Source organism: Protopterus annectens, chromosome 3.part0 (genome assembly GCF_019279795.1).
Source record: "Protopterus annectens isolate FY-2018-M chromosome 3.part0, PAN1.0, whole genome shotgun sequence".
NCBI lineage: Eukaryota > Metazoa > Chordata > Ceratodontiformes > Protopteridae > Protopterus > Protopterus annectens.
In genome coordinates this window covers 722,184,344-722,202,682 of record NC_056731.1, presented here as the reverse complement: position 1 = coordinate 722,202,682, position 18,339 = coordinate 722,184,344, and the positions used below count along the sequence as shown (strand labels likewise).

Below are 18,339 nucleotides of genomic sequence, written 5' to 3'. Positions count from 1 at the left end.
CATTGCTCATGCTCATTGGCTTTTACTGGAGGGAAAAAATAGGATGACAAGATGTCTTGAGTGAAATTATGATGCTTGCAGAAAGAGAGTAGGATGGTCTACATAGTGTGGGAGCCATCTTGTGACAGTAGTGGTTGCGGTAGTGACAATACATTAATTGTTGCTATTGGCAATAATTGGTCGAACTGACTGCTTTTCAGTGTTGTTTTATTTTTATTGTTTGCAATAAACTGAGATCAGATGTACTTTGCTGCATTGAATACAAGGCTGCTGTAGTCATAGCTGAACAAAGATAGCTCTGTGTGAGTGCAGTTTCCCTCATTTTTACTGCAAACATCCTTATTCCGTCGTATCATGGGGGCTGCTTCTAGTATACTCTGGGCTGTTTGTGATTTTGTGGACTGGCTTAGACTTGCATAGACCTGTGTGGACTTGTTTAAGCTGCACATGGATGCATTTTGCTTTTTCTTAGATTTTCCATATAACTCTTTGTCTTCCTTCTGTCCATTTCCTTTTCCACTTCCAATTAAAAAACAAAATAGCACTGGACAGCATGGAGAGATTGCATATCAACCCCCTTCTATTGCCAGCCTTCTAGTGTTTGGTATCCAAAGGCAGTGTAAGAACCGCCTCATGCTCACTGAAAATGAATTCTTGCTTAACCTAACTGCTTCTATCAGACAGAGGTACAAACAAGTAGCTAACCTGGAGGTAGCCTACAAAGGATTTACTGCATGCAGTAGGCATCAACCCCCACCCACATGAATGCAACATCATAATACTAGTAACATTGAACTGTCATACATTGACACTTGTGCCTGTGCCATACCTGAAAAGGTGTGTGCGGACAAGCATGCTTACCTGCTCAAAGTACTTTAGAGTTTTAGAAGGCTTTAGTATTGCTTTACCTATCTGTCTAGTTATCTACCTATCTTGTCAGTTAGTTAGTAAAACAGATAAATAAATTACTGTTGACACCTCCTAGAACACTTGAGTAGGCATGAAATAAATCTCAAAGTGCATAGATTAGTACTAAGCTAACTGCCCTTGCGAGCCATTTTAAGCCTAGCCAGTTATCCCTTGTGAAGCTCAAACCCTGCACCTTGTGTTTGTAAGGCAAACACCTTAACCATTAGGCCACCCTCCCTGTTATACATGCCTCCCCTCCATGTTATTCATGCCTCCCTTCATAAACATGTCACCACCAACATAGCACTCCTTTATCTAGTAAGAGCTTCTGAAAGCATCCTGGAAATTGGTGATTCCATTGTTAGATACCCTGACTCTATACTTACTAGGCTGAACAAGGAAAGGGTTACAGTAAACTGCATCTCTGAAGCCAAGGCTGCTGATATATTAAGAGCCTTCAGAATCCAGTCCATGAGCAAGTACAACAATGACATGATCATAGTCCATGCAGGAGTGAGCAATCAGGAAAGAAAACCCATAAAATGAATGAAGAAGGATGTGTTAGAACTCTGGAATTTGTTCTACAAGCAGCAGTCAAGGGTAAAGCATTGATTTTGAATGGTATCCTCCCTTGGCTGAGAACAATGTCTATATTCAATTAAAAATATAATTGGATGCAACAACTGGCTAAATAGGTGGTGTCATGGGAGTCCAGTATGTGCCTCCTTGGGACAAGATGATTAACAATACAATTTGCTTTGCAAAGAATGGGCAACATCTCATTCTGGGGTTTCCTCATACTGCCAACGCTTTTGCTAGCACCATTGTGCCCTTTTAGGCAGAGTTCATCTAGTTAACATCTCAACATATTCATTACTCAAATCACAAATTAGATGACATTAAATTGGACTTTCTCACTGATAGGAGTCAATAAATTGTCCAATCTGGAGGCACTTCTGCACCTCTAATATAACTATGTTCACCAAGACATAGTTCAAACATAATGACTGTACCCCCACCCAGCCAAGATCCTGAGATGATCATGCTTTAAGCCTGCTGGTAACTGGGGAGGGGTTTCAGAGTTCATCAGAGATGTTATTATTTCTAAAGTGATACTCAGAGACTCCCTCAGTGAGCTCTCAGACTACACTACAAAGTTCAGAATTTCATCTTATAGCTTGCTTTCAGTCCCCTTCCATAGACCACAGGATCATGAACATTCCTTTACATTCCTTGCAGTTATCCCTATAAGATATAGATCTTTAATTTTTCATGATTTTAACTATCACTCTATAGACTGTAATATTTATACTTCAAATGTTAAGTGCACACAATGATTTCTTGACTGAAAATTGTCCAAACTGTCCAAAATCCCACTAGGGATGGACATATTCTGGACGGAGTTCTCATAAACTCAGCCCTAACATGTTCCCTTCCCTGGCTGTTCCATTTTTAGTCAGGTCAGATCACCAGCTGGTTACCTTCTCCCTCAGAACGTCCATTACTCTCTTTAGACATTTAAAAAAAAAAAAATCGCGGTTCAGTGTGTTCGGCATTTTACCGTTTCGATATTTTAGGGTCGATTATACAGAGTTTACTATTTTAAGCTTTCATTGTTATAATACAGACCCTGTGAAAAAGAGATTCAGGTCAACCCAGATGAAACCTTATAAGAGGAAGTTCTATAATATTTCTGTAGAAAAGAAAATGTGTTATTAAAATGCTCTAATGATGCTGATATATGGATATGAAGGCTGATAAAGGTGGCTCTGTTGTAGTCATGGTTACATGTAATTAAAAACAAAGATGCATGAATTCTTAAGTGATGGTTCCCTTTACAAACAAGTGGAAAAAGGCTCAATTAATGCTGGGTACAAAAAAGTGATATTTTTTTACATTGCAGTACACAACAGGGGTATGCAGATGAAATCTGATAGACTTTTTGACAACCTTACAAGGACTGCAACAATCTCCTCCAGTGACCAATAGTGTTGACTGCAGCTTATAAAACAGAACCTTTAGCTATATTTGTTCAATGTAAGTTGAAACCTGTTGTAAGAAATATAAAACTGTTCATATTAGATTATACCGACTGTATTAGCAAACTGAAGAACATTATGGTAAAAAGTCAAGATTACTTAGTAACAGGTGATATTCACAGTCTGAATAATAGTTCCCAATGACATTGGTCTTGTTTGGTTCAAAGAGTATTTGCTTGAAAACTGAAAATTTAATGATAGAGAAGTTGACTTTACCAATTTATGTTTGGAGGTAGTTTTGAAATACAACTACTTCATTTTTAATAAAAATGTTTGCCTGCAAGTTCAAGGGGTGGCCATGGCGACTGCAGTGGCCCCAGTTTTGCTAATATTTTGTTGACACACTAGGAAGACTGGTATGTTTACAACAGTGTTTTTTCCATCATTTTGAAAAAAGTATGTGCATTTTTTTGATGATATACTTTCTGTTTGGAGTGGTGACAATAATTTGCCAGTAAGTTTTCAAGAATATTTGAACAAAATAACCAAATTCCTGGATTTCCTTTCACTATAAACAGTAACAGTATAATGCTGTTGGATATTAAGTTTGAGAAATCTCTGTCAAATGAAAAGGTGTCTACCACAGTTGCAAGGAAAGCTGTTGCCAGTAATGGCTACCTACATTATGGTCGCATGCTCCCCACCCATCGAAAGCATAATATAGTAGGAGGTCAGATGGGGATGATTAGTAGACTAGACACGAATGATTCTGATTCTGAAAGAGAAATGGTCAGTCTAAAAATAAATTTTAAAGAAAGAAAGGGGATAATCTGTGTGTCATTGAGGAGATGATCAGTGACATAGAAAAAGGAAGAAAACTTCAGTATAAACCATTCACCAACAAAGATGAAGAGGATGCTAATTCATCTGTGATGCGGGATAATGATGCAAAGAAGTATACTTTAGGTTTAATATTAATTTAATGACATTCCAGCAATGTGTGATACAGTGACAAATAACCTTCCTTATTTTGGTTAGAGATTCTGCCATGGATAAAGTGGTGGAAGTTATTATTATAAATAAAAAAATGTTACATGACTAAGAATATTCATGAAAGGTAGAAAGGGGAGACAGAAGGAAGCAGTTTAAGAATGAAAGGAAAATATTCATGTAAAATTTGTACAATCAATGCAGATTTGTAGCAAACTTCCCTTCTTTTTTCTGTTTGAATATGGGAATATGTTATGCTACACCGAAATATTGCAACCGCAGTGCTTTTAATGTATTTCATACTGCTGAGTGTTTGCTATGCCAGGAGCTTTATGTATACAGGATTATTAGGAAACTGCATTTAAAAATATATGAGCACTGCTGTGCAATAAAAAAGAATCATGGCAAAATGCTTTTTACAGACATATTTTAAAATGAAAACATTTTAAAAAGTAAATTTTAGTGTCTGATCCTCTAGAACCCAATTTTACAGCCAGGGGTCCTAAGAACATGTTAGGCACTAAAGAATATGAGTGGCAAATAAGATCAAATGCCAATAATTCTGCAGGCTTGAATGACCATATTAATTTTAAATGTATTTTAAACAAACCAAAGCTTAAGACAAAGTACAAGTAATTATTTTAAAGAAGAGACATGATTGGATGTGTCCTGTGAATTAAGATCAAGTGAAATGTGTTTCACATGATGTCATGATTTTTTCACTGTTTTATGAGGTGTTTTTATCTTGTATTCAAGAGTCTGAAGAAGTATGAATGTGAACAGATGAATGTGCTTGCTCTATGTGTAATAAAGTGTTTGTTTGAAGGTACAATACAGTTGATCTTAGATTTTATTTTCTTAGGTTCATAGGTTCATACCAGGCTATCTGCCCTGGGGCAATTATAAGCCTAGCCCGATTTTGTTTGGCTTACACCACCCCTTGATTTGAGTATACTGTGCCCTTTTTAAGGTTTAGTTTACTGTGTCTCTGTCTAATAGTGACACGGAAGTAATCCCCAGGACAAACCTATGATCCCCCATCCACTCGTCAAGATTCTTCTTGAAGAGATTCAGTGAGATGCTCTGTCTAACATGAATTGGAATTCTATTCCAGAGCGAAGGGAGCCTCTGGGTTATGAATCTGTCCCTCCAGCAAGTTCTATTTATTTCTGTGCTGAGGTTCAAGTCCCTCGAGCGTGTGGCTCTAAGGAATTTAGATTTACTGAGGTGGAGCATGTCCATTAATTCTGGATTGGACATAGCTTTATATGTCAGGCATAGATCGCCTTGAAGTAGGTGGTATGCAACTGAGTAGAGCTGGAGTTTTTTTAACCGAGCAGCATATGGCATCTGCTTGAGTCCCTTGATCCTCTTGGTGAGGTACTTTTGGGGTCTTTCTAATTGCTGCAGGTGTCGGGTAAGGTACATCCCAAAAGGGGCATTGTATTCTATGATGGGCCTGATGAGGGATGAATAAAGGGGCACGATTACCTCTCTTGATCTAGATGTGAATCTTTTCATGATGAGGTGGGCTATGTAGAAGGTCTTTCTAACCACTTTGGCAATATGGTTGTCAAAGGAGAGATTGCTATCAACTTGGGTCCCCAGATCCCTAATTACTTTCTCTGTACTTAATGGGTTACCGCCTATGTGGTAATTTGTGGGCACATTATTTTTGCCAAAGGGTATGACATTTTCTTATTTTTATACCAGTATACAAGCTTGCTGCAAAATTTTCCCTAAAACTATGATCCCCACTTCAAATATCCCAGAGTCACCCCCCATCATCTCAAAGGATTGTCTCCTTGAAGCACTTTGCAAGACAAAGAACACATCTTGCTTAGTTCCTGAAAATATACTGGACTGCATAATAAACAGTGACAAGCATGCCTTTGCTAATCTTCTCCTGAAATTGTTCAGGGTAAGTATGCTACTGGCTATGCCATGCTGTGTTCCTGAACCATGACATTCTGATTGGTTGATCTTCCTCCATAAGGGCTGCCCCACCACTGACCCAAGTAACTACAGACCTATTAGTCCAATTAGTCTTGTCTGTAAAGCCATAGAGTGTATCATCAATGACCTCATAAATCAAGACATTAAAAAATGTAATTTAAGTTTGACTCACAACAATTCAGATTTGTTAAAGCCAGGTCATGCTTACTTAATTTTGTAAGTTTCTTTGACAGATTTGCATAAACAGTGTACTGTGGTCACACTGTTTAGGCTGTCTATTGGAATCTTGCAAAGGTATTTAACACCATACAGAATGCTGGGACTGCAAATAAGCTTTGAACCTTTAAGATTGTTCCCTGTGTGGTATAACTGGCTCAAGGACAGAGGGTGCATGATCAGGGTCAGTGATGCCTACTCAGTTAGGGAAATGGTGACCAGTGGTATTAGTCAGGAATTTGTGTTGGGCCCCTCCTATTTGACAATTATTTTTATGACCATACTAAAGACTAGCTGCAAGCTGGGTGCAGTAGTTAAGTCAAAAATGCTGCTAATACCTTTAGAATGAATTAACATGTCAGCCCTTACTGCAACAAAAAGGAGGTTAAAATAAATGCTAAGAAATGCAGCATCATCTTCAGAAAGCAACAAATCAATATGACCTACTGTAGAAATATCATGTTATCTAGCAAGACAGTTATCGTGGACTTGGGCATCTGATTCAATGGCTCCCATTCCTTTGATCAGCGTGTTTTATCCATTGTAAGAAAATCTTTTTTATCTTAAAACTAATCACCAAGAGCTTCTCAAGTTATTGTTCCTCTGTACTCTGCCCTGATCAAACCCATTACAGAATATACTTCTTCTTTTACAATGTATCTTATTAGACAGTTAAAAACATTTAAAATACCACAGATGTTCCTAATGAAAAGCATCTCACACCTCTAAACTCTTAACTATCAGGTGAGGCTGGAATATCTGTCCATGTGCTGTGTGTCATATAAGCTGTTGAGAGGAATATGTGCCTTGCTTATTATGCCGTCATGTTTGGGATTATCCTAGAACTCTTGCTTTCTAAATAAATCAAATAGTATTTTAGGAGTCACTTTGTATATATTACCATGTATTTGTGTCTTTCGGCTTTTCCCGGTTAGGGGTCACCACAGCGGAACTCCGGTCTGCTAATGATTGGCAGTTGATTTTTACATATTGGCTTGCCAGGCCTGACACACAACCTTCAACGAAGGTACGCCCATTCATGCATGTCTCCACACAGAAGACGCTCTAGCTGAGAATTGAACCGGACAGTGTCTTACTGTGAGGTGACAACGCTACCGCAGCACCACCACCGCGGGTTATATATTACAATGTATGTACTGTCTTTATACCTTCATGCCAACTCTGATATTTACTTTCTATATAATAGATGTACAAATAACATTTTGTTATTTGCTTTGTGTATAATGTCACATATTTATTGTGTTTACTCCCAGACTGAGACTAAAATAGGTGCAAGGGGATCAGGGCTCTATCCAAGCTAACAAATTCAAAATAAAAATAAATAAATAAATAAGTGTGGCAAACAGGACAGCAAGATAACTCATTTTGAACCAGGGAATAATTTAACATAAGTGGAGGGATAAATTCATTACCCAGTGACACCCCTTGTTGTGGAAACACAGCCTAGGTAGTTAGATGGGTACCCTAAAATATATTGTAGGACTTATAGGCCTTGCCCTCCATAAAAGTGGTGACAGAGCCTGATAGGGGGGTTTAGCAAAACATACATGGTCCCCGGTCAAACAGCCATATATTTTGCATGATTTTTAGGATTCCTAGGATTCCCTACACTCTGCTGAATGGACCCCTTTTCCTCTTCTGTCTTTTTTGTATGCAGATCAATGCCTTTACATCTAAGTAAACAGCAGGTAATCCCATGGGAGCTTATGGAAATAAAAATATAACACTTTATAAAAGTCATAAGGCATTAAATCTTTTTGAGAATAAATGTCGCCATCAATCTTATTCAAGTGAATACAATCAAGCTATTTTATGAGCTATAACAGTCAAACAGTTAGGCCATCATTAACACAACTGTTGTTTTACTTTTAAATGAGGAAAGTGTTTTTGTGTTCTACCCATGGGCCAATGAGCTTCCAATTCATATTCTCGACATACCTTGAAATCCAAAAGTAAATTCTCATAGTCATTACTTCTGCTGTTACACACCACTATATACAGACACTGAAATTTAAACCTGTGCAGCTACAGCACAGTTTAACCTTTGCCATATATGTGGTTGGCCACCCCAATTTGTAGAATTTATTATTATTATTATTATTGCTGATAAAAATGTTCCCATTGTTACTGCACAGAGTAGTTGGTCTCAGAACATTAAATAGCAAAGTCACAAACTTTCTGGAGTTGAATATTTACCACACTCAAACTGCCTGGGCCATATATTGGTTGAGTTAAAGAAGAGAGAAAGTTAGTTTATGTGACCATGGAGTAGGTAGTCATATTTAGGACTGGTGGTATGAAGCCTTGTCCTTTACAAAAATAAAATAAATACATAAATGTATTTGCATGTTTTGTGACCTAGAGAAGGTTTCTCTTTAGAGAATGGAATATACAGAGGCTTTAGAAAATTTTGTTTAGATTACTCACATGTTAACCAAATGACACACAAGTAATCAGACTAAAGCCATTCCTAACACGTCCATATATAAACTTTAAAGTCCTTGCCATGTAAATGATATGTAAAGCAAAACACATGCAAAAATGTTGTAGTTTATAGATATGCAAGTTGCGGAGTGTAGATAGTAGTTAAATGTTTGTACATATTTGCATTGGTACATCTGGTGTATGGTCGTGTGCCACTGATGTCAATGTTTGATATTCATAGTGGACAATAAAGGATGTACCAGTTATACCGTGCTTTATGTAAATTACTTCCTGACAGTCACTACACAGTCTTTCCTTAACATTATTACCAAGTCAAATGTTTTATAATTTGCTGCGGCAACTATAAACACCACTTATATCACCAGCATTAATATTTATCAATCGTATAGTAGACTTCCCTACACATGCTCTAGGAGAAAATGATCAAGTGACAGTATAAAAAACAAAAAAAGCTAAACTGGATAATACCAAATCCTTTTTCCTGTAGGAAGTAACTGCTGGTGCAATTTCTAATTGTGCGTCAGCAATTATTCATTTACTTCGGGAGATTTATTCCTTCTTTCGCTTGGTGCAACCATGGAGGTGGAATATATCTTTTGTGTGGTGTGGGTGGCTTGCCACCCCTATATTGGGGGATGCATGGGGGGGCTTCTCCCCCTCCAAAAAAAAAAAAAAAAAAAAAAAAACAAGAAAAAAGGAGCTTTTCATCCTTTTGGATTTCTGTTTTTTTTTTTTTTCCTATAATGTCAACTTTCAGGAAGTCAGCATTTGTAAAAGAACTCTTGTGGTGTTATCAGCTATCCTCAATGTTGGTAACTTCATTTTGTTCTCTTCTTATAACAATTCCTATTTGTTACCTTATGATTAAATAAAGGGCAAAATGATATATTGGCCAGTCAAAACTGTCATTTGGAAGATTTTTAGCTACATTTTTGGCATGACAATTTGCAACATGTAGCATTGTCTTTATATGTATAGCACTTAAATAAATTAGATTGCAAACTCAGTAGGGTTCGCCTAATCTCAATGTCTATTAAAATAATTCTAGAAGTATTCTACTTTTAACTGAATTTAATGCCAACACACATATTTATCCATGTATTCATTATAAAGCATATTTCTGTTTTAAGAGCCTTAATACCACCCAAAAAATGTGACATCATCTATAAAACATAGCATTCTCAATAAACAACCTCACAGGACACAGACATTAATTTTACAACTGCTTTATGAGTTTCAAAAATCACTCAATAAAACACAAAACTTTTTTCTAAACTATACATTTTTGCTAGCATACCTTCAGGTTAACAGAGTTCTTAGAAGTTTAAGACATAAAACATTACTCTTTACACATGAGAAGAGAAATGAAATCTGCCTAAAGGTGAGTTTTGATTTGATAAAAACATTGTTTCAGGATGCAACTGAAAGTGAAAAACAGTTTTGGCAGATGAAATATGTTTTTTATTGTTAGCTGATCATGGGAGTGGACAGATCCCAGGGGACTCATTTCAGGCATAGGCTGGGTATACATGGCAGAATTAGCGTATAAAGAAATTAACAATATAATTTATGCCAAGACACCTAATTAAGTGCATGTCATGAATGCATGTTATTGTGATTTACTACAGACAGTAGGGTAATGGATAAAGCAAAGATCACAAAACGTAATATGCATTATATGCAATAAAGCATTATGATTATATGTATATATATATATATATATATATATATATATATATATATATATATATATATATATATATATATATTAACTAATATACTTTCTATGTAACTACTGTGAAATTCTTAATGACTTGTATACTGTGGAGCTTTTCTCCCCAGGCTTCCGCTGAAAAAGGACTATTCAGTTCAGTCAGACCATCCCGGTCAACAAATGTAAAATAAAATAAATAAAAAAAAATAAGAAAATACAATGTACAGAACTGCTTACAACATCTATACTTTTTATAATTTCTCTATAAGGTAGGTAAAATGTATTATAAAACAAAAGGACTGGATGGTATTTGTTCAAGAAAGCAATAGTAAGCCCTTTTAATATCATGTTAAGTTTCAAATGTGTCAGGTGGCAGATGAAAAGATAAAACTCGTGATTTTTATCATAAAACTTTTTTATAAAAGAAATAAAATCATTGATAACAAAAATCAGGAAGTCAAGCAGAATTTTTACATGAAATTACAACAAAAAAGAAAAAGTAATCCAGCTTTTGTTTCTAATAGCAATATTTTAGCTACAACTGACAATGAAGTTCATAGTCATGAAATGCATACCCATCCAGTTGTTCATAAACAACTTGCAATGGTTAATAATATACTTGTGCAGTAGTGAAATATGGGTTAATAGACAGAATGGAACAGTGTAGGGTTCGATCAACAGTCAGTTCAACCAAACCAGGATTTACTTCTGGGCAGCAGCAGGAAGTGTGCCGGGCATTGGCAGACAATGGAGAAGAGCAAAATTTCAGCCATGCAAGAAGTGAGAGGTGAATAATTGCTATAAGCGGAGAGAAACAGTCACTGGACTAATTAATTTCTGTAATTTTGTTACAGATCAGACTGTTGAAGTTTTTGACCTTTTTATAGGTTCATAGGTGTTTACTAGGCTAATCTCATATACTCCTTGATGATCATAGCAATAATATTGTACAAAAATATAAATGCTCTTCCCCTTTTATGACAAAAGTTAATTGTACTGCTGCAAATCCTGAGGAAGCAACAGAGGCATGTCGGTATACCTTTCCTTCAAAATGCATTTATCGGCATACCTATGTACTTTTGTAGTTACAATAACAGTCACTTGTGAACTGTACTCTCAACTGTTCTCTTATTATTAAAAGACTAATTTGGGGGTATGGTGCTTTTATTCGATACTAGCAGTGCAGTGGGTTACATAGAAGGAAATTAAAATAACATGACTTCTTATGAAGTTTTGCATACTGTTGAAAGATAGGGGATAAATAGAGATTATCACCTCTGTGTGGGCATTCTGTCTTAAGACATTTATAATTTTCTGGATGTGAGAAATACAATAGAACCTTTTGTTTATGGGCTATCCAAAAATCTATAAAGATATGTTTAAACTATGCACAAGACCCATTATTTCAGTACAGGGCTGGTTTGCCAAGCCTCAGTTTATCAGTTTTGACAATATAGTGTATCTCCTTGTTAGAAAAGGAGCCTTGAATATACATACAGCCATATAATTAGTATACCACCATTCAATAAGGTGAAAGTTCATAGCACAGTGCTTACAGTAGTATCAGAATAAGAAGGTCAACCACAATCCTAAATGACAAACCCATTGAATATTTACAAGGGAATATTTATAAGAGCTTTAACAATATAACTTGCACAGTATTTAAAATTCAAGTAGTATTTATCAGTTGGTTCCTTCTCATACAGTTTTCAAAAGAATTGGCTTCACAGCTGTAGGCTAACCCATATACTAGAAGTGTATTCACCACTTTATCTATTGCAATTACATGCATTCTCCTTGAATGAGTTATCCCTACATGTTTTGAATCAATGAGTTAAGGAACTTTGTGAATGTGCAACAAACTGATTTTTTCTTGGTCATCGACATCCATTAATTATGTTTATCATTCCCACATGAATATGGTTTAAAACATTTAAGAAAATTATTCAAAAATGTACCAGCATTACTTTTACAGTTGTGGATTTTATAGAACTTACTTCAGCAAAGAATATTTTGTATTAGAGTAAGTTATAATTAAGCCAATGCCACTAGAGTGGAATTAACACTGGTAATCCTTTTTGCATATTGTTTCTTTTTGCTTTGGAGGAGTAATCCATAAAATGGATAACATTGACATCTGTGCACTGACAGAGACCTGATTCAAAGCTCCAGAGAGCACCACTGCATTACCAGGCTATAATACATAGCACACCTTTCAGTCATCGAACCCGGACTCAAACACTAAAGGCAGAGGTGTGTCCATATTCATTAAGGATATTCACTCCTCCCAGATAATTGCACAGCATAATGCATCCAAGATTATCCAAGTGCAACTAACTCTTGGCAAGACCACAATCCAAATTGTAACTTGCTACAGACCCCCCCCCCACCATGCCCCAGGATTCCCACTCCTCATTTCTTGATACACTGGAAAATATTAGGGCACAACCCAACACCCTAATAATGGGTGATTTCAACTACCCCACCATTAACTGGGAAAACTACTCATGTACCAACTCTTTTCCTCAACGTTTTCTGGAATTCATAAATTCTGATGCCTTGAATCAGTTGTTCACACCCCCACCAGAGGCAGCAATATCCTAGACTTGGTCATTACCAACATGGGCGGCCAGTGTTCCACACCAGAGGTCAATTCCTCGTTGGTCAGATCCGACCACAAGCTAATCACCCTAGACATCCACATCCCGCCCCCACCCCCATTAGAGAAACCACCGTAAAAAACTTCTCCAAAGCTAACTTCACAATTATTAAGACAGAAGTGGCAAACTTCATGACACCCATGCAGACAGACAACAGAGGTACGACTGCTGAATCCTACACAAATGCACTTTATAAGCACTTACACGAGTGCATGGATCATGCTATCCCTAACAGAATCAAGATGCTATACTCCAAAAAAGGAAGCCAATCTGGTGGTCCTCTGCCACAAACAAACTCTACAACAGAAGAAAGAAACTGTTGCAAAAAAGAGTAAAATTTCATGACTGGAGGAGCTCCCTGCTTGGCTTCAGTAAGAAGCTGAGATCCCTCATAAAATCTTCCAAAGCTAATTATGAAAACAAAATTGCCACTGACTCTAAAGACAACCACAATGCATTCTATAGCTATGTCAAGATTCTCAGTGGCAACACTCAGATCTGCTCTGAGTTACAGCCCAATGGTACTAAATATTCAGAACCAACTGATATTGCCAACATCTTGGCAGATAGGTTCAGTGCTAACTTTACCCCCCTCTCACTCCCTAGAGGGCCCATCTCTATACCAGAAGAATGCACAGTTCCTGTAATTACGGCTGCACAGGTAAAAAACACACTCTCCAAAGCCAAGAACACAGCATCCATGGGACCTGACAATATCCCAGGCTGCGTTCTACATGAACTACAGAACAAACTGGCACCCCACCTAAGTACCATGTTCAATCATAGCCTCACCTCAGGCTTTGTGCCCACTGAATGGTGCACCGCAATGGTTATCCCACTCCACAAAGGGGGAGCCATGATGGACCCCGGGAACTACCGCCCCATTAGCTTGACGAGCCTGGTCTGCAAGGCCATGGAACGTATCATCATGGAACTCATAAACAAAGACATTTGTAATCTCCAAACTCTAGACCCCACCCAGTTTGGGTTTGTAAAAGGCAGATCATGTCTCCTAAACCTGATAGACTTCTTTGAAGCAGTCACCAAAGCCATAGATGAGGGTAAGGTGGTTCACACAGCCTATCTAGATCTCAACAAGGCTTTCAACACCATCCCCCACTCTGGAATTATAGATAAACTCACTAAACTAGGTATAAATCCCTATGTCACATGATTGTCTTTCAACTGGCTCATGGACAGAACCCACACTGTGAAAGTAGCAGTCTCCAAATCCAACTTCAGAACAGTGACAAGTGGAGTACTACAAGGTTCAGTCCTGGGTCCTCCCCTGTTTGGTATCTACTTCTCTAATGTGCAGGCTAACACAGAAGATCTTTGGCTAATGAAGTTTGCAGATGACTGCAAACTGGGAGCCATAATCGAAACTCCTAACGATGTGGACATCCTACAAAAGGGCCTCACTGAGACAGATGCCTGGTGTCAAAGCCATAGCCTGAAGCTCAATGCCAAAAAGTGCATTGTAATCCCCTTTGTAAAAACTCTGTACCCATGAACTACCACATAGGTGGTAGTCTACTTAACACCAAAAGTGTGATAAGAGACCTAGGGACACAGGTGGACAGTAGTCTCTCATTTGATAATCACATCACCATAGTGGTCCGGAAATCCTTCTACATTGCACATCTCATCACAAAAGGTTTCTCATGCAGAAAAAAAGAGGACATTGTTCCCCTCTACTCATTACTCATTGGACCCATTATAGAGTACAGTGCCCCTTTTGGTATGTACCTCACAAGACATCTACAACAACTGGAGAGGCCACAGAAATACCTCACAAAGAGGATTACTTACCTCAAACAGATGCCCTATGCAGACCGTCTCAAAAAACTCCAGCTTTACTCCGTCTCATATCGCCTATTCAGAGGCGATCTCTGCCTAACATACAAAGCTATGTCAAACCCAGAGCTGTTGGACATGCTCCAGTTAAAGAAATCCCAATCCCTCCGAGCTACATGCTGTCTCACTGAGGCCCATCTGTAGGATGTCCACATTATTTGGGGACTCGACTATGGCTCCTAGTTTGCAGTCATCTGCGAACTTCATTAGCCAATGGCCTTCTTTGTTAGCCTGTACTTCAGAGAAGTAGATACCAAACAGGAGAGGTCACAGGACTGAACCCTGTGGTACTCCACTTGTCACTGGTTTGAAGTCAGATTTGGAGTCTGCAATTTTTACAGTATGGGCTCTGTCAGTGAGCCAGTTGGCAACCCATTTTGTAATGTAGGGATTTATACCTAGTTTAGTGAGTTTAGCTATAATTCCAGAATGGGGGATGGTGCTGAAAGCCTTGGCAAGGTCAGGATAGGCTGTGTGAACCACCTTATCCTCATCTACATCTTTGGTGACTGGCTCAAAGAAGATGATCAGTTTCAGAAGGCATGATCTGCCTTTCACAAACCCAAACTGGGTGGGGTCCAGAGTTTGAGGGTTACCAGTGTCTTTGTTTATGAGTTCCATGATGATACGTTCTATGGTCTTGCAGACCGGGCTTGTCAGGCTAATAGGGTGATAGTTCCCAGGATCAGTGGTGGCTCCCCCTTTGTGTAAAGGGATAAATGTTGCTGTGCGCCATTCAGTGGGCAGAAAGCCTGATGTGAGACTATGATTGAACATGGTGCTTAGGTGGGGATCCAGTTCATTCTGAAGTTCATGTAAAACGCAGCCTGAGATGTTGACCGGTCCCATGGATGCTGTGTTTGTGGTTTTAGAGAGTGCAGCTTTTACCTGAATAGATGTGATTACAGGGACTCTGCATTCTTCCTGTATAGATATGGACCCTTTAGGGTGTGAGAGGGGTGTAAAGTTAGCACTGAACCTATCTGCCAGGATGTTGGCAATATCAGTTGGTTCTGTAATTTTTGTGCCATTGTGCTGTAACTCAGAGCAGATCTGGGTGTTGCCATTGAGATACTTGACATAGCTATAGAATGTTTTGTGGTTGCCCTTAGAATCAGTGGTGATTTTGTTTTTGTAACTAGCTTTGGAGGATCTTATAAGGGATCTCAGCTTCTTACTGAGGCTGAAGAGGGAGCTCCTCCACTCATGGAATTTTGCTCTCTTTTGCAAAAGTTTCTTCCTTCTGTTATAGAGTTTGTTTATGGCAGGGGACCACCAGATTGGCTTCCTTTTTTTGGAGGATAGCATCTTTGTTCTGTTTGGGACAGCACGATCCATGTACTCATGTAAGTGCTTATAGAATGCATTTCTGTAGGATTCAGCAGTTGTAACTGTATTGTCCATCTGCATGGGTGTCATGAAGTTCGCCACTTCTGTTTTAAGAAGCATGAAGTTGGCTTTGGAGACATTTTTTACCATGGTTTCCTTAATGGTGGGTGGGGGCGGGATTTGGATATCTAGGGTGATTACCTTATGGTTGGAACTGACCAGTGAGGAGTTTACTTCAGGTGTGGAACACCGGTCACTCATGTTGGTAATGACTAGGTCTAGGATATTGTTGTCCCTGGTGGAGGTGTGGATAAGTTGATCCAGGGCATTGGAATTTATGAATTCCAGAAAGTGTTGAGCGAAGGAGATGGTACATGAGTATTTTTCTCAGTTAATGTTGGGGTAGTTGAAATCACCCATTATTACAGTGTTTGGTTGAACCCTAATATTTTCCAGTATATCAAGAAAAGAGGAGTGGGAATCCTGGAGCATGGTGAGGGATCTGTAGCAAGCTACAATTTGGATTGCAGTTTTGCCCAGAGTTAGTTGCACTTGGATAACCTCGGATGCATTATGCTGCGCAACTAGCCTGGATGTGTGGATATCCTTAATGAATATGGGCACACCTCCGCCTTTGATGCTCTGGTCCAGGTTAAATGGCCGAAAAGTGTGATATGAGTTATAGCCTGGTAATGCAGGGGTGCTCTCTAGAGCCTTGAACCAGGTTTCAGTCACTGCACAGATATCGATGTTCTCCATTTTAAGGAGTGCCTCGAGTGTGTGTATTTTGAGATTTAGACTTCTAATATTGAGTAAACTAAGTGCCAACATTTATAATTTACTACCAAATAAGACAGCATCTCATGCAAAAGTAATTGGTAATATATTACTTTTTATTCTTTGTTTGGAACACCTTAGATGCATTTAGCAGAATAATTATGTTTACTTTTAAGGAGTGTTCTCAATAAATCTCAGGACTGATGACATTTAACCTTCTGAAAATGAAGTAGTTTCCATGCTTCTCCAAAGAATGTATGTATCACACTGCTGATTGGTTATTGTATGTATCACACTGCTGATTGGTTATTGTATGTATCACACTGCTGATTGGTTATATAAGCAGTGATACGGATGTCATGGAGTTAAGGCAGGTAAGCTCATCAAAATAATATTAATATTTTCAATTTACAATATATTATAAAGTCCTGTCACTTTTACAGATGTAGGCTGTTTAGTGGCAATTGTACTTCAGATTTTACTTTGAATATAACAGATTGTAAGAATTGTTTTCTTTTGTGGAATATGAAAGTTACATTTATTTGCCATTTTAATGTCTTACCTGGTCCAATGTAGTCTGGCTGACAGAATAATGTTTGATGTGTGACTGCTTTTTGCAGCTCTCTAGAACTCTGAACATCTCTCCTAAACCTCCTTGTCTATGTGGCACTTGATATTCAAGTAAATCGTGATGCTGTTCCTGTTAAAAAAATAATTTTATTTGTTATAAACAATAAACATTCAGCACTTGTGCTTTGCATAATCAAATTTGCTACCATGTTTATATGGCAGAAATATTTAATAAAGGATGATTACATAGACTGTATTTTGTTAAAAAGCATTATGACTTCTTTATACTCAAATGACAATAATCGCAGAAAATGAATCGTTTTATACAAAATTATTAGGTTTTGTTTGGAAAAAATAATGCTGAAAGACATCTACAATAACCACATGCCAATCTCAGCAAGCATTCCATTTCTAGAATGGAAGAAACCAGACTGTCAGGCCAGAAATATTAAAAACACACAAAGTACTACCCTTTTGCAAGATGCCTTGAACTGATTCTTCCCCTCACAGCAATTGAAGAACACCTTCTTCTATGTAATAATGGTAGAGATGCTAACAATAGAGGAGACATAAAACAAAGAGGTAGCTAACATTGTCAAAAAGATGAAAATAAACTGACAACAGACAAGTAATGGTGTGAGAAGATAAGGTTCAGTAGAGGTGTTAGAGTGTTAAAGCAGCTACAGGCTAAATATCAAACTGGCTTAAAGCATGCACGTGGAAGAATGGATATACAACAAAGTTGTAAGTGAGTAACAATGTAAGGAGACTGAATGCATGCATGTAAACAATAGTGGCAAGGAATTAGTGAAACCTACAGAGAGCAGGGCAGGTAGTTTTGTTAGCCTAGAATAAGTGAAACATACAGAGAGAAGGGTAGGTAGTTTTGTTAGCCTAACTGTAACTGTTTAAGGCA

The 18,339-nt window shown here is 37.9% G+C and overlaps 1 protein-coding gene across 1 annotated transcript in view; it reads right to left on the bottom strand.

Annotated features, from left to right (window-relative positions):
- The window catches only part of LOC122796911 (ATP-binding cassette sub-family A member 13-like), a 3,979,956-nt gene that overhangs the window by 71,296 nt on the left and 3,890,321 nt on the right, over positions 1 to 18,339 (bottom strand). Inside the window, exon 39 of the mRNA XM_044065669.1 lies at positions 17,416 to 17,553. Coding sequence (XP_043921604.1) covers positions 17,416 to 17,553 — 138 coding nt within the window. The remainder of the gene's footprint in view (positions 1 to 17,415; positions 17,554 to 18,339) is intronic.